The 20,299-nt window shown below is 42.8% G+C and overlaps 2 protein-coding genes across 12 annotated transcripts in view; one reads left to right on the top strand and one right to left on the bottom strand.

Annotated features, from left to right (window-relative positions):
• LOC149304189 (large ribosomal subunit protein mL52-like) lies at positions 1 to 6,416 on the bottom strand. Of its 2 annotated transcripts, XM_089480501.1 has the most exons (5): positions 6,299 to 6,416; positions 3,840 to 3,924; positions 3,328 to 3,395; positions 2,897 to 2,961; positions 1 to 168 (listed from the first exon to the last, which is right to left on the bottom strand). In XM_089480501.1, the coding sequence occupies exons 1-5, from the start codon at positions 6,324 to 6,326 to the stop codon at positions 22 to 24; spliced, it is 393 nt and encodes a 130-aa protein (XP_089336627.1). In that variant the 5' UTR covers positions 6,327 to 6,416; the 3' UTR covers positions 1 to 21. The 2 variants fall into 2 exon arrangements, with proteins under 2 accessions (XP_089336627.1, XP_089336626.1); XM_089480500.1 differs by lacking the exon at positions 3,840 to 3,924 and having other exon boundaries at positions 6,299 to 6,414.
• Positions 6,417 to 6,513: 97 nt separating this feature from the next.
• LOC149304188 (Y+L amino acid transporter 1-like) overlaps positions 6,514 to 20,299 on the top strand; it is a 20,667-nt gene continuing 6,881 nt past the window's right edge. For 4 of the 10 annotated variants that reach the window (XM_089480498.1, XM_089480496.1, XM_089480488.1 and 1 more), the window contains exons 1-7: positions 6,514 to 7,095; positions 9,935 to 10,114; positions 11,204 to 11,779; positions 16,635 to 16,760; positions 17,846 to 17,990; positions 18,950 to 19,073; positions 19,500 to 19,603. In XM_089480498.1, the coding sequence (XP_089336624.1) occupies positions 11,263 to 11,779; positions 16,635 to 16,760; positions 17,846 to 17,990; positions 18,950 to 19,073; positions 19,500 to 19,603 (1,016 nt within the window). In that variant the 5' untranslated portion in view covers positions 6,514 to 7,095; positions 9,935 to 10,114; positions 11,204 to 11,262. Of the gene's footprint in view, positions 7,096 to 8,531; positions 8,649 to 9,934; positions 10,115 to 11,203; positions 11,780 to 16,634; positions 16,761 to 17,845; positions 17,991 to 18,949; positions 19,074 to 19,499; positions 19,604 to 20,299 lie in introns of those variants that run through there. The other 6 variants (XM_089480491.1, XM_089480489.1, XM_089480492.1 and 3 more) reach the window with 6 other exon arrangements.

Genomic DNA, 20,299 nt, shown 5'->3' with positions numbered 1-20,299 from the left:
CCAAGGTTAGGGAAAAAGTATTTATTTGGCAGTCTCTGGGAAGAAGTTTCCTTTTGGCTGGAGCCTGTTGCATCGTTTTTCCTGAGCCTGTCGCTCCTGTTCTCTCTGCTGGGCTTCCCACTTCTCAATCCCACGATCCATCTCGGCTGAAATCATGGCGACACGACGCTGTGGAGGCAAGATGGAGTTAGTAGAGCATCCTAGAGAGCCCTTTCCCACCTTCTCAACTACTTGTCATGAGGGGACAACAAGGACATGAGAGTACATTAATTAATTATGTCTACACCATGAATTCAAACCCAGTCTCAAACCCAGTTGTCTTGTCTTTAAACCAACCTAGTTAACCAAGAGAAGTGCAGCTCTCCAAAAAGGATTAGGCTATTCCAGAGTGAACAAAATCACAATTCTGAAGGTTTGGAGTGTTCCCAAGAAGATGCTTGTTCAAACTGTACCTGAAACAACAGTTTTGTCCTTATCTTTTACAAGACACCAAAATGACTGTGTGTGATTATCCACTGGTGGGATATTCTTCCCATGCTCAGAAGTACACTATTAATACACAACATCCAGAGTAATTATTACTGTCAATTATATTTGCATACCACTTTTCTTTCAATGAGTTTAGTGGTGGGCATAGCTGGTTTCCTCTCCTCCTTTATGCTCATAGGAACCCTGTGAAGTAGCCTGGGCTGAGAGGATGAACCTGCCATACAGAAACTTGGTGGGCCATTCTTCACATGTTCAGAAACACACCTTGGAATACTCTGGATTCTTTTCCTTGTGGGGTATAGCCCCATTTGCTTTTAATGGATTATCACATGCTAAAGAGCAACCACTGATTTTTAAAATCCTACTAGTTTTAACATCTCCTTTCTTCCTAGAGAAGCGTTGCCAGATTGAAAACTGAAAAGGACTCCTGTCTCTTTAACAGCTTTGCATTGGGGGAATTGTTCCTTTTTATCTGGTTGTAGGCACTAGCCACACCTGCTAATGTTGCCTCTTGTGCACAAGGGACAGGAGCTGTCTCCAGTTTTCACTCTAGCAACCCTACCCCCCAAAAAAATCACAAATCCAGTTTTCAATATTCTGGAGAACTGTAACCTCAAACCTTGAGAGTCAGTGGTTTGAGTGTTGGAATACAACTCTGGAGACTAGAGTTCAAATCCTGCGGAGCCATAAAATCCACTGGGAGACCTTGGTCAAGTCACACTCTCTCAGCCTCAGAGGATGGCAATGGGAAACCCCCTGTGAAGAAACTTGTCAAGAAAACCCATGACAGTTCTCCTTAGGGTCGTCATACGTAGGACACAACTTGAAGGCACACAACAACAGCCCCAGACCATAGAAGTCACATGATTAGGGTTGCCAAAGTAAAAACCCGAGAGGGCTCCTGTATATTTAATGATTCTGCAGAAGCAGTGATTTCAGCTGGTGTGGCTTATTACTTGGCTGCATATTAAACAACATTTGCTGAAATAACTGCTTCTGCATAAACATTAAAAGGACAGAAGCTCTGTCCAGTTTTCAATGTGCCAAGCCCAAAGAAATGGCCTAAATCTGTTGGTCTCAGCTAAAATAGGCTTACTGAATTAATGGAACTTGCATTAAGTGTTGACTTTCCAACTTGGCATTGATTTAATAGGTGTACTGTAAGGGAAACAAATAGTTGAATTTAGCCCAATGACTTTACATAACTCATTACTTTGCAGAAGGGGTTAACTCCAAGACATTTTAAAAAATGTTTTAATGTTAATGCTAGCATGTTTTTTGTTCACCTGTGTGTGTATAATGTTTGTTGTTGTTGTGTACCTTCAAGTTGTTTCTAACTTATGATGACTCTATCATGGGGTTTTCTGGGGCTAAGAGTGTGTGACATTCTGAAGGTTATCATGATATAGCAGGCAATTGAACCCTGATCTCCAGAGTCCAATGCTCAAACCACTATGCCATGCAGTTTGTGTCTCATGTTTACTTTTCACATTTGTTGTAATTTTTGCCTCACTTTGGAATATTTTTAAAAACATTGTAAAAGGGACATTAGGAACATACTACACAAATGATGAACACAAGTACAGTTGTCCCTCCATATTCGCTAGGGTTAGGAGAACAAGACCCCCATGAATATGGAAAAACCGCAAATAACAAAAACACTGTTTTTACCTGAGAGGACACCTCTCTAGGAATCTCTAGGTTCTCCAGTGCAACTTTGTGGTCAATGTCCAACATACACTGACCATAGAATGGCACTGGAGGAGCTACAAATGGTCTTTCAGTGCAACTTTTAGTGAAAGTTGACCATAGAGTTGCACTGGAGGACCTAGACAGTCTTAGAGAGAACATATTGATGAAATCCATGAATAATCAAATCCGCAAATATCAAAGCCACAAATATGGAGGGATGACTGTAACTAGCAAGTAATGTAATCTGTAATGTTCTTTCCAGTGAGAAATGAAAACAAATGGCATTTAAAAAGAAAATAATGTTAACAATGGCGTGGCACAGACGGCGCTACAGACGTGCTGGCACCAGGGATCGCGCAGCAACCGCATGGTCCCTAACCCTGGTACGGCGCAGCACCATAACAATGGTGGCACCCTGTATACACGGGTGCCGCCATTGTTATGTAAGCGCCGCGTGGCATCTGCATGTTGCCACGTGACACTTACGTAACCAGTGTACCTGTGGCGGACTGTTTATGCCGTCCCTACAGTTTTAAAAGAACCTGCTTTTTGTGGGTTCTTTTTCCTCCACAGGGAAGCCGCGCAGTTTGGTGGCTGCGACTTTCCTGTGGAGGAAAAAAACACCACCGCTGCTCCAGACATTCAAGAAGGTATGTACCGGGCCACAATCACTTCTGAAAAATAACATCCCAAGCTCTGAATGGTCCCAACTTACTGCAAGTTCTGCATTCTTTTCCTGCCGGCTGAGATAACCTTTCATTGGTGGAGCAGGTCGCCCATCTAGGGAAAGAAGAGGAAAATGGGTGTTACAGAAGATGCTGCCCCTCTCTATGCTAAAGAATCCAAAATGGGGTCTTGTGTACTTGACAAGACATAGGCTGCATCGGCACTGCAAAAATAACGCAGCTTGACACCACTTGAATTGCCTTGGCTCAGTGCTAAGGGATTCTGGCGTTGTACTTTTGTGAGATATTTAGCCTTCTCTGTCAGACAAACTACAATTCCCAGTATTCCACGGCAATAAGCTATTGCAGTTAAAGTGGTGGCAAACTGTTTTTTCCAAAACACCTGGTTTTTAAAAATTCTTTTTAGCAGTCTGTGTGGTCCCAAAACTGCCCCTCCAGGCTGAATGCATGTTTTTCTTACCAGCAAATGACCAATCAGGCAGGTCTGTTAAAGGTCCAAACTGTGAAGAGTTTACGGGTAAACCTTGCCTGCAAGGAAACACAAACACATTTATACAACTATATAAATTAAGTAGAATAGTAAAAGAGATAGTGCTGGCTCCACTGACAATTATCACATATCATGGCGGACCCTTCAATATTCTGATCCTCATAAGGATTTGCTATTGGTAGTAAGCATCATATGATAATCATAACCTCATAAAAATAATTCTAAAACAGAATGGGTAAATATGGCCCTCTAGATGATGTTGGACTGCAACTGCCATCAGCCCTTGCTGGCATATTGGTGATGGACTATGGGAGCTGTAATGCCGCAAGGGATCATGGGAGTGGCAGGACAGTCGCCAGGCTGACAGTCACCAATCTCTGTCCTAAATTTCAGGACACAAATGACTGCCACACACCCATTTCACCTTGTTTTTTGGGTTCACTACTTTAGCTTCAGTGTTGCCCTCTCCATCTGACACCCACCTTACTCTCCATTTGCCACCAGCTTGGTCAACAGTGCTGCAATGGAAGCACCGAACTGCGGCAGCACTTTTTGCCAGATGGGGTCCTAGAAGTATGAACGTAGAAAGAGAAAATGCATGACTGAATAACAAAATAGTGCACCTACTGAAAGCAAAAACTGGTTATGATCTTAGTGAGGGGGCAGCAGGGTTTGTCACCTACTATTTCAGAGTAAAGCACTTTCCTGCTTGGACTGTGGACCATCCCTGTCTGAAGCCATTTAACAACTGCATTTATTGCCAAATTTAAACATGCCTGACAGTAACCAAACCTTCCATATATGATCTTGGTTTCAATTACATCAAAATAGCAAAATAGATCAATACAACTATTATGGAAGAAGCTGCTGTTTGAGACTCGAGTGTGCATCTGCACTGTAGAAATAATGCAGTTTGATACCACTTGAACTGCCATGGCTCCATCCTACAGAATCCTGGGATTTATAGTTTGTTGAGGCACCAGCACCCTTTGGCAGAGAAGGCTAAAGACCTTGTAAAACTACAAATCCTAAGATACCATAGAAGGGAGCTAAAGCATCTAAAGTGGGGTCAAACTACATTATTTCTACAGTGCAGATGCACCCTGTGAGACTACTATATAGAGTGCTGGGCTGGGACTCATGAAATCCACAAAACTGGGAAACCTTGGGACAGTTATTCTCTCTGCTTGACCTACCTCACAGGGTTGTTGGGAGGATAAAAAAAGCAGGACATCTAGGGCAGTGGTGGCGAACCTATGGCACGAGTGCCAGAGGTGGCACTCAGAGCCCTCACCCCAACACAGAGTTCGCCAGAGGGATGTGGCACTTTGCAATAAATAAGTGGGTTTTGCATTGCAGTTTGGGCACCCGGCCTCTAAAACATTCACCATCGCTGATCTAGGGGTTCATCTACACTGTAGAAATCACACCACTTTTAGTGCCGCAGCCCCAACCTATGGAATCCTGGGATTTGTAGTTTTATGAGGTATTCAGCCTTTGCTGCCAAATACTGCTGGTGCTCCACAAAACTACAAATCCAAGGATTTGTAGTTTTAGTGCTGTTTAGGATCTCCCTGTTGCAGCTACAATGTGGTTTCTCACAATCCAGAAAATATGCAGGGGTAGCTGCGTTGGCCATTTAGCAAACTTCCAGTTTCGAGATGGCCAACAACAGACACAGCTAGTAGCTACATAGCCAGAAGGAAGAGGAGCAGCCTGCAAAACTTACCCTCCTGGTGCCATCTTAACTAAAGACAGAAACAACAGAATGCAGGCATCTTCCTAACATCTCCATTTTTTCCTCCTGTATGGCTTGTAGCACTTTGCCTGATGGAGAATCCAGTGAAGCTTTGAAAGCTTATTGCAACAAGCCTATTGAGCTGGCCAATAAAGGTATCACTGTTTGGTGGGTTTTGTTAAGTACATCATATAAACACAATGCACCTCACATTCAAAGTCATAAACAGGAGGGCTTCTTAACTACACAGGAACCATACAGACTCTCTCAGAAGCAAGCTCTTGGCACTGATAGCATCAAGAACACTATTAGCAGAATGTTATAAGAAAGCAGAATGCCATTTCCCTTTGTATGCAAACAGGAGGCCACAGAACAGGGCCAAGCAACAGTTATACATGTTGCAATCGGGCCAGGGTCCTCTGTATTTTAAATTATTGTTATTACTATATTTTATTGTATTTATTCTATTTTATTTTATTAAATTTTATTTGATTTTATATATTTTATTTTATTGTATTTATTTTTTTTGTATTTTACTTTACTTTATAAAATTTTATGGTATTATATTTTATTGTATTACATTTATTTTATTGTATTTGCTTTATAAAATTTTATTTTATTTTATAAAATTTCACTTTATTTTATTTATCGTGTTGCATTTTATTGCATATATTTTATTTCACATACAATTTCTTTATGGGAAAAGGCAAAATAGAAATAAATCTTATAATAATAATAATAATAATAATAATAATAATTTTATAATAAAATATAAAAATTTATATTGTATTTATTTTATTATATTTTAATTATTTTAAATATATTTTATTGTATTAAATTTATTTTATATATTTTATTTTATTTATTGTACTGTATTTATTTTTTGTATTTTATTTTATTTTATTTGATAACATTTTATTTTGTTTTACTTTATAAAATGTTATTTTATTTATTGCACTGTATTTTATTGTATTTATTTTATTTTATTTTATATTGTATTGTATTTATTTTGTTGTGTTTTAATTGTATTAATTATTAAGCCCCACTGAGTTGTTTGGGAACCCCCAAAACACGTCTCTAACCAGATGCTAGCAGCCAGCCCCATTGACCTCTATTGGCTTTCCTTCTGGGCCTAGGATTACTCTGCTCAGCCCTTCCTCCCAGCCACTCCGTTCATTCCTCTCGCCGCCGACCAAGTCCTACCGAGCCTCCGAGTCACGCAAGCGGCCATTTTGAGGATCCCAAGGGCGAAACGCTGGCTTTCCAAGCGGCTGTACGGAACCTTCGGCAATGGGAGCCGCCATTTTGAAAGCAAGCCGCCCTGTGCGCCGCCATTTTAAAAGCATTGCCAGCGAGGGAAGCGCCGCTTCTGGCCGGAAGGAAGGTAGTGACGTCATATTACGGGGGACGCCATTTTGTACGGATTGTTTCCACTATCGCTAGTGGAGAAAACATCTGAAGGCTGCGTAGTAGAGTTGGTTTGAGGATGGTTATAGTATCCCAGAAGCCTCTGGGTGGCCTTTGGGAGCTAGAAGCGCTGGTTTTTCTGAACTATAAAACGTATTCTTCTGGTCTCCATGGGAGCAGCCATTTTGGTGGAAGAACGGAAAGCCCGGATGTAATGACCGGAAACGGAGGTGGCCGCCATTTTGAAAAACCCTCTTTCTCCGCCATCTTGGACTAGGGAATTTTCCTCCGTTGATTAATTTCCGTCCAGATCCCTACTGTCTTTATGACGGATGAGGTTTCCTAGTCGTCTTAACACTTCTATTTTTGGCCTTTTACAAAGGCTTGACGCACCAACCCTTCAAAAAAAGGCAGTCTAAGGCTCCCTTAGTGGAGACGTTCCTACGGGCGGAAGTAGTTTTCCCGCCATTTTGGAAGTAGTCAACTGCTTCTCGGGCCGCCATCTTGGATACTGGTTGCCAGGGAAACCGTCGCCCCTGGTAACGAAATACTGTCAGAGGCAGCAGGGCAGTTCTTTGATACTTAAATTGCATGTAAATTTGGGGTTTATTTATTTATTTATTTTTACTTCTTTTCTATGCCGCCTTTCTCCCAGAAAGGACCCAAGGCGGCTCACAGACAAAACAAAACAAAAGTGAAGAACTTCACAGTAAAACTCAAACAAAATAGTCGTACAAAGCAAGCCTGATCATGTTCAGTGTGACATTTATTATTGTTATTGTTATTGTTATTATATTGTTTTAATATTTAAATATAAAAACTGTATTTAATACAGGCATAGTTAATTAAATATTAAATATTAAATATTAAAATATATTAAACTATTAAGCGATTAAAATAAATATTTAAATATTCCAACCTTTATTCCCTTCATCAATAACCGAAGCTGCTAAAAGCCTAAGTTAATTACCATTTGATCTAAATATAATAAGACTTACAGAGGCCTGTTACAGACAGCCAAAATAAAGCTGCTTCAAGTCACAGTGGAGGTATGGTGTTTCAATGATGCATGCGTCCTAAGAGTCCAGAAGCCACACCAAAGCCACACTCCAGTCCTTAGGGCTGGAGCGTGGCTTTGGTGCGACTTCTGGACTCTTAGGACGCATGCATCATTGAAACACCATACCTCCACTGTGATTCGAAGCAGCTTTATTTTGGCTGTCTGTAACAGGCCAGACTTACATTACAGGCGACTAAAGGTTCACGTGCACATTGCTGAGAGTCTCATGGCTTCATTCGGCACATCATGTGTCTACTTGGCCTTAGTTTTTAACAAACAGCAATTGAGTATCCACTTTACTTTCCCTTAGCCAGCCGATATTGCCCAAATGTAACAGTAAATGGCAGAGGGAGCCATAGTTCTTAGCAGCTTCCCAGAAGATGCCACAGTATCTGTAACATTTCAGGCTGGCCAAGGCCAGTTCCCACCCTTAGGAGATTATCACATGCAAAAATAAAGTGAGTTACTCCTGCTGGGATACAGTCGCTTATGGGATGCAATCGGGATTTATCACACTAAAAATTTCACTGATGCTAGCGGGTGACTGCATCCTGGCTGCATCCCAGCTCCCAGCCATGCTCAGCGGTTTGCAAATCAGCGGTTTGCAAATGCATCTTGGGATGCAGCCGAGATGCAGTCGCCTGGCAGCATTTTTAGTGCGATAATTCCCAGTTGCATCCCATAAGTGACTGTATCCCGGCAGGGGTAAGTCACTTTATCTTTGCATGCAACAATCTCCTATCTGTCCTCACCCCCACCATCAATATAGGTGAACTCTAGTTTGCTAATGATCATTGACTTTGTGCCTTTAAATGTGAAAATGTCTTCATCATAGAAAATCATACCTTGAGAGCATCTAGTCTGACCCCAGCAAAGAGGAACTTGGGAATCTTGGTTTGAATGCTTAGATAAAACATTTAATTACTTATGTGGTTTTAGGATCCAGCTTACAATAATGCTTGGAAAGGCAGAGGATAGGAGAAAAAGAGGTATACCACGTACGAGATGGATAGATTCAATCAAGGCGGCTACAACTAGGAGCCTGAAGGAACTATGCAAAGCGATTGAGGACATAGTGTGTCAGAGGTATCTCATCCACTGGGTTGCCATGAATCGAGGCCCACTCAAATGCACTTAATAGCAAACAAAAAAACTATATACTGGGCCCTCTACATTTGACACAGGACCCCCATGAAAGTTGAAAAACTGGAAACAAAAACCACACTATTTTTTTTAAATCTGAAAGAATTTCTAGGTCCTCCAGTGCAATTCTGTGGCCGACATCCACCAGCCGTGACCATAGAATTGTGCTAGAGGACCTACAGATGCCTAGAGAAGTGTTCCATCTAGGAATCTCTATGTCTAAGTTGGCCATAGAGTGGTGCTCAAGGACCTAGTGGTTCATGGAGATAATATATTAAATCCGTGAATAATGGCGCAGTGGTTAAATGCCTGTACTGCAGCCATTCACTCAAAACCACAAGGTTGCGAGTTCAAGACCAGCAAAAGGGCCCAAGCTCGACTCAGGCTTGCATCCTTCCGAGGAGGGAGCTAAAATGAGTACCCAGACTGTTGGGGGCAAATTAGCTTACTTGCTGTTCACTGCTATGATCTTTGGAATAGCGGTATATAAATAAAAAAACCAATAAATAAATAAATAAATAAAAACAAAAAACAAAGCCTCATAAGTAAATGTGGAGGGCCAACTGGTTCACTATCCATGGATTCTTTATCCACCGATGCAAGCATCCACAGCTTGAAACATATTTTTAAAATATATACATTCCAAAAAGCAAATCTTGATTTCCCCATTTTATATAAGGGACACCATTTCACTGTGCCATTCTATGTAATGGGACATGAGTATCCACGGATTTTGGTATCCACAGCAGATCCTGGAACCAAACACCAGCGGATACCAAGGGCCCATTGTATTTCAGAGGAAGAAACTGATAAAACCACTCCTGACTATTCCTGGCCTAAGAAAACCTTTTTGGAATGTATATATTAAAAAATATATTTTCAAGCCATGGATGCTTGAATCCATGGATAAGAAAAAATGTAGATATGCAGGGCCAACTGTGTAAATTGCTCTGGATCGTGGCTTGCCTTTCATTTTAGTACCCAGCCACCTGTTATACATCCCTTAAGCATATAAATCCTGTGAATAAACTGAATATGAAAACTTATCATCATTTCTTGCCGCTTCTTCCAGACTGCACTGCTAAAAGATACAAAGGAGAGTTGGAGGAAATTTCCTCAAAACAGCTTGCCAGCCTGCCCTGACTGAGTCCTTTTATTTTTAACTGGTTTTTGATGGGTAAATGAATAGCAAGCCTTTGATTGGCACTGGTCTCTTCTTTTCTCCGCAGAAGAACTCTGTGCGGCTTGGAAACCTGTCAGCCAGACTGCTGCAGGAAGCCACAGCTGCTGTGCAAGAGAGAAAGTGAGCGAAGGGGAAGAGACATGTCTTGAGGAAATTGCTTGCTACTGTTCACAGAGGGCATGGCCCTGGGGAGATTTGCCAGCCCCTTATCTCCTGTCCTGCTGAGGTAGGCTCCCCCTGCCCCCACCTGGCACCAGTTGGACCTTGGACCCAGTCAATGGCTCATCCTCCCATACCCCCCTCTCCCCGCCCCCCTTGCAACCCTGGGTAGTTCCTCAAGTTAAAAGTGCTGTCCCGGCAGCTTCTTTCTCTTTATTCCTAAGCTGGCGTGAGTTTGGTTGGGCTTGAAGTAGGGGAAGCTGAACCTGGAACGGTGAGTGTCTGTCTGTGTGTATCTCTCCCATCATCCCCAGCCATGCCTCTCTCTGCTCCTAAAAAATTCCCTTATAGAGAGACGAAATAACTCAGGATACTTAACCATCATCTATCCTGGTCTGCGAGCCTTATCGTGCTCTTATAGCTGAAACCACAAAGCTTAACTCCCAGCCCATGCATCCTAGCCACTAGCCACCACTTCTCTCTTCCTCGGCAGAACACTTAGCTCCTGGTTCCTAAACTCTTTTTTGTTGTTGCTGCTGTGTGCCTTCAAGTTGTTTCCGACTTATGGATACCCTAAGGTGAATCTATCACGGGGGTTTCTTGGCAAGCTTCTTCAGAAGGGGTTTCCCATTGCCATCCTCTGAGACTGAGAGAGTGTGACTTGCCCAGTGGGTCTGGTTTACATAGCTGATCTGGGATTTGAGCCCTAGGCTCCAGAGTCACACTCAAACCACTACAGCACCCTAAACTCTTAGATACCCAAATAAGTGGCATTTCACATATTGTGAACTGCCTTGGGTCCCTTTTTGGGAGAAAGGTGGCAAAAAAAGGGAATTAAATAAATAAATAATTAAATAATAAAAAGGTGATAGCCTCGAGGCAACAACCTGAACACCGGGCTAAACCACTCTGATTGTGAGACTTTTGGGAAATAGAGAAATGAGAGTCCTTTCTTTTCAGCTGTTCAGATGAACCAGAGGTGAGAGCCAGGTCTGAATTCCCCTATTTGAGAGTCAGAGGAACATCTGCATCCCCATGTTAATATTTGCCTCCATCTGAGTATAGTGAATGCTCCCAATCCAGTTTGCTTCTCGCTTGAGTAAGCTAGATTGATCCTCCTCAACCTCTTAACTAATTTTTACCAAAATATTTGCAGGGTCTGCTGCCTTCTAGAGGCAAAGTGTGTAACTGAGTTGTCCATCTCCTTGGCAAGCCATGACCAACAACACCACCTACGCTGTGGTGGCCGCCCAGGAAGACCACCCGGCCAAGACGGTACCCAATGGAACCTCGACCTCCTCTCGCCAACCCCCCGAAGACTCCATGAAGCTAAAGAAGGAAATCTCCCTGCTCAATGGTGTCTGCTTGATTGTGGGCAACATGATTGGTTCGGGCATCTTTGTCTCACCCAAGGGAGTCTTGGTCTACAGTGACTCTTATGGCCTCTCTCTCGTTGTCTGGGCTGTGGGAGGACTTTTTTCAGTCTTTGGGGCTCTCTGCTATGCTGAACTGGGCACCACCATCAAGAAATCAGGAGCCAGTTATGCCTATATTCTGGAAGCTTTCGGGGAGCTGCCAGCCTTCATCCGGCTCTGGACGTCCCTTCTTATTATTGAGCCCACCAGCCAGGCAGTCATCGCCATCACCTTTGCCAACTATCTGGTGCAACCTTTTTTCTCTTCCTGTGAGGCACCTTACCTGGCCAGTCGGCTCTTGGCAGCTGCTTGCATCTGTGAGTACCACTGGTGAGGGGCATTGTAGGGGAGGGAACCTGTGAGTTCTGCACCTGGGAAAGGACCTCTTTTGGAGTGCAACTCCCAGAATCCCTCACCAGTTTGCTGGCCAGGGGATTTTAGGGGTTGTAGTCAAACCTGCCCCCCAAGATCTTTCGGTCTTCTAGAGCAAGCATGTGCATGGGCTGGGCAGGCATTTTGAAAATAAAAAAGCCTCTTGCAATGCCAAGGTTCATTCAAGCTTCAGGTAGGTTGAAGGGCAAACTCTTCTTTGCCCCCATTATCTAATCTTTCATTGTTCCTTTATCTTTTCCCTGACTGTGCTTCCCGTCCTGTGCAACACTTGCCTTCCTTGGACATGGTTTTGACTACATGGGAGTAGGAGGAGAAAACCCTGTTTTTTTAGATCCCATAAAGGGCCTTTCCCTTGCACGTTTTAGAAGTGGGTCTGAGACCCAGGAATCCTGACTCCTAACATAACCCTAACTACTGTCTTCCACACCTTTCCTAGGTTTGGGCGACAAACCCCTGACCGATGGATGAGTCTGTTTTCTCAGATTAGATCAACTTCTGCCCCCCTCTTTGCTCCCTCTAGCTAATCTTGTTTCCCTGCTTAACCAGAGCATACGGATCATGCATCTGGGATTAACCTCTTCAAGGTGGCTCCTCTGATTTTTATCAGTTGCTTGTTTTCTGAGGCTTTTAAAAGACTAAGCCAGGCAAAACTTTCCCCTTGTTCTTCCAAACTGGAGCTGAGTTTCATCAGTTGGAATTCCACCTGAGCAGACCTTCAAGGATTCCTCCCTTTTCAAGGCAGCCCACTCAAGCCTCCTTCCCCTCTGCCAGAATGCCAAGAAAGCCCACAGGAGTCCTGATCTCAGTTCCTTCTGTCCTGTGGGAGAAAGTGGCCGAAAAAAGAAACTTTGAACATGGGCAAGTCTGTGTATGCTTGGGACTTAACATTTGAAACTCAGCTGGAGGTTGCTGCCTCTTACTTTGGTATGACTGAGATAAACATTAGTTAACCAACAGGGAGGAGAAGACACTCTGCACATGCTCCAAAGGAACCTGTTTTCATATTGTGCCTTCTGACTCAGAGACTCGTGATCTCCAGCTTGAGTTGCTCCATGCAGCATCTCTCTCTGTTCCTCTTTGCTCCCTCTGGGTAATTCTGGGTCTCTCTCAGGAAACGAGTGACTTCAGCAGAGTCAGTATGCTGAATCGGCAGCTGTTGTCTGGATCCAGCTGGTGAGAAATGCAAGCGTCAGGCTCACCCCAAAACCACTCCTGTTGCAACACACAGGAATGCGCTGCCCAAAGAAGCCATGGGCCTCTGGGTCAGACATGAAAGATGGTTGCGGCCGTGGAGAAATGGGCAGATACGCTGGGTTAGGGAGGCTGCTGTCTTCAAGCAAAGAGCAGAGCAAATGGTTAGAATAAAGAATAACAGCAAGAATGCACTTAAGATGTATGTCTTCTTTCCCCACATCTTATCCTTCTCAAGTACCTAAAACATTTCAGATGCATTCGTTATTTTGGTCACAACAGCTTGGAACCACAGGGCCATTAAAGGAGCTGGGAAAAGTTAGTTTTTTGGACAATTCTCAGAATACTGCAGCTAGTGTAGTCATGTGATTCTGGGCATTTTGGTCCCAAAAAAGTTACTCTGCCAAGCATTATTATTTCCATTTTACAGATATGGAAGCTGATGATTTCTTGAGGCTACCCTCTGAGTTTATGGCTGAGCTGAAACCTTTCTCACCAGATAGCTCATAGACTTTGCTTTTAACCATTATTCTTCTCTAGTCTGTTCCTCCTGGCTAGTTAGTAGTTTTGTCTGAAAAGTCATCCTCAAGACAGAAACCCAAAACTATGAGGTCTACTTTGAAAATGGAACCTCCTGCCACTCAATTAAAAAGGGGCTCTTTGATCATGCCCCTCGGAATTGGAATTTTGCAAATAAATAAAATTTAAAACCCAATGAAAACTGAGAACCACCCTTCTAGTAATGCATGAAAGTATGCAACTGATTTTTTTGAACAAAATAATAGGAAGGAAATCATATTGTTTCCAACTGCACTAGATGTTTGGAGCCCAGGAAATACAAGCCTGAGGCTTCCATTTATAGGTGAATTCCATGTAAATCAAGAGGGGGATTGTTTGTAAAGGAGCAAGTAGCCTAGGGAGATATGGGAACTTGACATAGATGGAAGATGTGCCACAGAAGGAAGCCTGAGACCGTGCTCAGAAATGGCATATTACTCTTGAATAACTGCCAGAGCCATGAGGAAACAAGCATAGTTCAAGTTATCCGTGATTTCTCTGTTCTGAGCGTGTTCCAACTTAAGCCTGATAAGAGAATGGAATTTATTGCCTTGTTTATAAAGGAGTCTAGTGGTGTTTTTGAGGTGTCCCCAATTCCCCCCTTCCTCTTCCCCCCAATAAGAAAGCTGTACCCTGGACCTGGAGCAAGGAAGAGTAGCTCAGACACTGCTCTCTCTTGTGTGTGTGTGTGTGTGTGTGTAAAGTCTCAACTTTGGTCATACACAACCTCCTCAGTCCTATCCTACCCTGCCCTGGGTTTGGTGTCTGGCACAAAGCCGGATCTTGCATTAGCCCCTTGAGCCACAACAACTTGTTCCAGGAATAAAGATCAAGGTTAGACTCTGATAGTATATAAAAGAAAGAGAAGCCAGAAAAAGGATCAGCAAGTGACTTCTGTACCTCTGTCGCTCTCTCTCTTTTCAACATTCTGCTGGGGAATGTCTGTCTCTTTCCGCTCTGTTTTAATTCTGAGTGTTTGTTCGTGCATTCATCATGCTTCTTGCAATTCTTTATCAACTGATTTCTTTAGTGAAAGTAAGGGAAGGGAAGGGCCAAATTTCTGCTGTCTGGGAGCCACATGTGTTTCCCACTAATGGGAAAAGCTCCAGAGGTGGCCACCAGCTCATTTATTTATCTCCATCTCCATCTCATTGATGTATTTATTTATTTATTTCATTTTTATCCCACCTTTCTCTCTAGGCAGGCTCCAAGGTGGCCTACAGCATTTACAAAAACAGGATAGTTTAACATCATTAATTCAAAAATTAAAAAAAGAATTCAATAGCTGTTCAGTTAAAAGCAAAAGATTATAGCAATAGCAAGTACATTTCTATACCGCTTATCAGTGCACTTAAGCACTACCTAAGCAGTTTACAAAGTGTAAGCTAATTGCCCCCAACAATCTGGGTACTCATTTTAGCAACCTCCTCCGAAGGATGCAAGCCTGAGTTGAGCTTGAGCCCTTTTGCTGGTATTGAACTTGCAACCTTATGGTTTTGAGTGAGTGGCTGCAGTACAGGCATTTAACCACTGCACCACCAGGGCTCCTTAAAGATTAAAATAGTGTAGTATAGAAACAAAGATCATTGTGTGTGTGTGTGTGTGTGTGTGTGTGTGTGTATATGTATATATATATATATATATATATATATATATATATAAAATACACACACACACACACACACACACACACACAGTCGCCCCTTGGAACTCATGGGGGATCCATTCCGGACCCATAATTGATAATGCACGTCCTTGCAGATAGCCCTGGATACTCCAGAAAAAACTGCCTTTTTCTGTAGCGCTTATGGAGTTTTTTTGGGTACTCCCCCCTCCCCCGCCAAAAGAATCACATGCGTCAGGATCACATTCTGTCCACATAGAATGATGGCTATTTTTTTTTTAATCACATAGACAGTCCCTATGTCTGAAAAAGCAACTTTCCCAATCTTTTTAATCTGTTTGCATCTCTTTAATTCATCCAGCCATCTTGACTGCTAATGGCCATTTCTCAGCATCTACTCTCTCTTGCCAATAGGACCAAGAAACAGAAACCATGTTAGAAGGTATAGATAAAAAGTCCAGGCCCCTGCAAATAGGTCTAGGCCACATGTCTCTCATTAGTTGTCTGTGGGATCAATGTAAACAGGAGCATTGTAGTCAGCTGCACTGCTGGGAAGAGGACTTAATGCTCCCAGGAAAACTGGGTATGCCAGAAATCTAACCTCTTCTGCATAGACAACCGTAATCCTATATAAGCAAACAATTGTGTGTGAAGGCATCCCATTACAAGGGTGTAGGGTGGAGGAGGATGGGCTGACCTCCAACATGCTTTGATCTAGGCCATCTTCTCCCCACAACACACAGATTATGCCTTTCAGATATGTTGGACTACAACCCCAATTTTCCACTGTTCTCCACATCTGGAGAGCAACAGGCTGTGAGAAGGCAGACTAGACACTGGGATCAGTTATGTCCTGGTGTGTAGATGTCTCATTTTTGTGCTTCATTGTAAGCCTTTTAAGGTTCGTCAGTGTAGCTGAGTTGCATGCATGTGTTGTATGCCTTCAAGTTGTTTCCAATTTATGGCGACCCTATCACAGGGTTTTCTTGGCAGGTTTCTTCAGAGGGGGTCTGCTATCTCCACTCTCTGCGACTGAGAGAGTGTGACTTGCCCAAGGTCACCCAGTGGGTTTTCATGGCTGAACAGGGATTTTAATCCTGCTGTCCAGAGTCATAGTTCTATGCTGAAACCATTATACCACACAACCCCTGATATAATAAATGTATTGCAATGGGAGCAATTGCAGGGACAGCCCCATTCCTCACTTTTCCCTATGATCATCCGTCCAGAAATCTCAGGCCCTGCTGGGAAGATAGTCTTGATTTGTCAACCCTAGTGTCAATCTTTAGGATTAGTGGAGAGGGAGAGGATTCAGCTTATCTTCTCTTGTTTAGACTTCAGGAGCTTCAAAGGGGAAGCTGATACTGTTTTCGGGTCCATTGCCTTGGTGTGATTTTCTCTTCTAGGCTTACTCACTTTTGTGAACTGCGCTTATGTCAAATGGGGCACTCGGGTGCAGGATCTGTCTACCTACGCCAAGGTGCTAGCTCTCATTGCTGTCATCATTGTCGGCATCATCCGAATTGGACAAGGTACTAAACACCCATCTCTGCAACTTGCAGTTTCACATGCCTTCAGGTTTAGTCACGATGTAGTATTTTCAGTTTTATGGAATCATTCTTAACCTTCATTGTATTTCAAGATGTAGGCCTCTCAGGCCATTCTACAGTGAAAAAACTGACAGTGACCAGCCCCAAGCCGCAAAATGGGTAATGAACACAGATCCAAATGCAGGCTCCCAATTGTGGTTTCTGCCTCTCTTTGTTTTTGGGGCTTGCTCACACATCAATATTTTTCCATTTAGTGACTGTAAGTATCAAGTGATGGTTTGCATAACGTTGATATCTTGCTACAGATAGCGGTCAAGTTCTGGACACCTCAGCCTGCTGCCACACTGCAGAATTAGTGCAGTTTGACACCACTTGAACTGTCATAGGCTCTATGCTGTGGAATCCTGGGATTTGTAGGTTGTTGTGGCACCAGAGCTCTCTGACAAAGAAAACTATATATCTCATAAAACTTCAAATCTCAGAATTCCATAGCATAGGGCCATGGCAGTTAAAGTGACATCAAACTGAATTAATTTCACAGTGCAGATGCAGCCCAAGTTTAAAAAGGATATTATGGCAAAAAGTCTGGAAACCAAGTCCTGTAAAGAACAGTTGAGGGAATTAGGTATAGCCTGAACACTGAATGGTGATATGATAACTATCTTTAAATAAGAGCTGTTTTGTCAAAGATGGATCAAATATGTTTTTGGCTTCTCCAGAAGACAACACATGTGTCATTGGATTAAAGTTACAAGAAAGGAGATTCCAACTATACATTAGGAAGACTTTCATTAGGCAAGAGTTGTTTGATAATGGAATAGGGTATTTTGGAAGGTTATGGACTCTCCTTCATTGGAGATTCTTAAGCAGTAGTTGGATGGTCACCTCTTTGGGATGCTTTAGTTATGGATTTCTCCATTGGCAGGGGGCTTAACTTGATGACTCTTTGTGTCCCTTCCAACTCTGTGATTCTGTGAAAACATCACTTCACAAAGGCATAGCATGGTGATGATGATGATGCATGGGCTGGTTTATTCATTTATGAGAATTCATCTCATCCCTCACAGGACATTCTGAGAACTTTACAGACTCTTTCGAAGGATCCTCTTGGCATGTGGGGAGCATTGCTTTGGCACTCTACTCCGCACTCTTCTCTTACTCTGGATGGGACACACTCAACTTCGTCACCGAAGAAATCAAGAACCCTGAAAGGTCAATGTCTGAAATGCATGAGTGTGTTGCTGTAACTTGGGGGGGGGCATGTTTTTTCCCTGTTCTCGGCTAGTGAGGCCACTGTGGTATGGAATGAAGCCACCGGCCCACATTGGACAATGCCAGTGATGTCCCTGAGGAAAAGCAATATTACTCTCACTCATGTCATGACCTTAAAAGTTTGTGCTTTGCATCAGAAGAGGGGAATTGGGAGGGGACTAACTTCAAGCAATGTCCCCTTTTCCACCTGTCTTGAGGGTTGGGATTTTAGTTGGACTAGCTATCCCAATGACACTGACAGTAGATTTCTCCATACTTTCCTCCCAGTGACATTCACATGAGTGGGCTTTGTTTGGAATAAACTCATGTGGAGAGTGGCTGCCATCGAGTGGCTAATCTCTACCATTACAACAGAGCTAGAAGGTTGCTTGGAAGGATCTAGGATACCTGTGTTTCACTCAAGTGGCAAAGAAGGCACTCAAATGCAAAATAAAGCATATTACAGTTTGCAGAGCAAAACATAATTGGAAATCTAAAGGTCGGGTTTTGCTTGGAAATCAGAGAGAGCTTGGTACAAATATAAAAAGAGCAATAGGGAGTGGCATAGTTTTCCTCGAAGTGAATTTTTACAAGAACAGAAATAGACTTATACTTTCTGCTTAGCTGGAGCAGATTATTTTTTTTTAAAAATCCTAATATTTCCACATTTCAATATTCTTTTATAATGTAAATTAACTTAAAAATAGAGGAGTGCACTGAGCTGTGTAGGATACTTAGGTATCAGGGAATCTGGAAGCAGTGGATTCTGGGAGCTGGACTTAGATCAGAGAGGATTTTAGGGAGCAGTTTTTTAGGGATTTAGACTGCTCACCTGATAATCCTGAGTGTGACTGGGGTGTTGGAAGGTATTAGTTGTTTGATGGAGGGGACTTAACTTATCTCTCTCTGGCATTCCTCAGAAACCTGCCACTCGCCATTGGCATCTCTATGCCCATCGTCACAGTGATCTACATCATGACCAATGTGGCCTATTACACAGTGCTGAGCAAAATGGAGATACTGTCAAGCGATGCTGTGGCTGTGGTTAGTATCACTCCTCTTCATGTCCTATTGAAGAGATAGGCAACCTTGGTGGGTTCAAGGACAGGTTTTTTTTCCTTGGGACCCTCAGGGAACTGCAAAGACTGCCAAAAATTGAGGTGGTGAGAAAAAAAAAGCAAAACTAATTAGCCAGAAATTTGGGGGTGGGTTTGAAAAATTTGTATTTTCTGATACTTGGCAGTGTTGTGGGTGGGGGGTACTACAATATATTTAAAAGCTGAATGGCCACACCTGGCGGCATTCAGAGAGCAATTCAGTCTTTTTGGGAGCCTGAAAACATCAAAGGCCACAAAAACATCCTGGAGGAACCCCATATTCCCCACCCATGTTCTCCTAAAGTGCTTATCTTTATACTAGAGCCCTTCTTCTCTAACAGGTCATTTAGCATTCATGTGCTTTTCCTTCCAGACCTTTGGTAATCAAGTTTTTGGAGTCATGCAATGGGCCATCCCACTTGCTGTAGCCTTGTCCTGTTTGGGAGGCCTTAATGCCTCAATTTTAGCAGCTTCCAGGTAACCTCTCTCTTTTTTCCTCTCTCTGTTTTCCATATGTGCATTCTCCCTGCTTTAGAACTCCCTCCAAACTTATTTTTGAGGTCCTCTCGCTTCTATTGGGTCCTCTAAGACACCATTTTGTATAAACAGCAGTTGTGGCAACATAAGAAAAATTCTGTGGAAACTAATCTTTGGAATTTGCAATTTTCTGATTTTTTAAAACTGAGATGCCATTTTGTACACAAGTGCCAAAGCCCAGTGGGTGATGTGAATTAACAGCAACTCAGAAATAAATTCATTCTACTGGCCCACAGAGGTGTATAGTACTGAAATTGGTTAGTGGGTCCCAGCTCCTTTTCTTTATGAAAGTTCAGTTACCATTAAAATACTATATTTATTTATTTAGGTATTTATACCCTGCCCTTCAGCCCTAATGGCTCTCAGGGCAGCTATATACAAACCACAGAACAGCACAGCACACCATTCAAAGCCAATCCTGACCAGTATCTAAAAGTCTGATGGCATAAGAATATTTTGACTTGCTGTTGGAAGGAGAGCAAAGAGGGAACCATCCTAAGCCTCCCCGGGAGAGTAGCAAAGTTTGGGAGCAACCATTGAAAAGGCCCTCTCTTTTGGTTGAGAGAGTGAATTAAACTTGAACTCTCTCTAGAAGCCAAAATGACTGAAGTTGAAAGCTTTCATGGCTGGCATCCA

The sequence above is a fragment of the Sceloporus occidentalis genome, unplaced genomic scaffold (genome assembly GCF_023333645.1).
Source record: "Sceloporus occidentalis isolate IW3139 unplaced genomic scaffold, rSceOcc1.0.p SCAF_14, whole genome shotgun sequence".
NCBI lineage: Eukaryota > Metazoa > Chordata > Lepidosauria > Squamata > Phrynosomatidae > Sceloporus > Sceloporus occidentalis.
Note: the sequence above shows the minus strand (reverse complement) of the source record. Positions and strands in the feature narration are given on the sequence as shown.

Bases quoted from the DNA above. Each gene is read 5' to 3' on its own strand.
- LOC149304189 (XM_089480501.1), bottom strand. From the start codon at position 6,326: ATGGCCGCTTGCGTGACTCGGAGGCTCG. The intron at 3,925-6,298 runs GTAGGACTTGGT...TCATACTTCTAG, and splicing joins TTGCGTGACTCGGAGGCTCG to GACCCCATCTGGCAAAAAGT. The intron at 3,396-3,839 runs GTGGGTGTCAGA...GTTTCCTTGCAG, and splicing joins GGTGGCAAATGGAGAGTAAG to GCAAGGTTTACCCGTAAACT.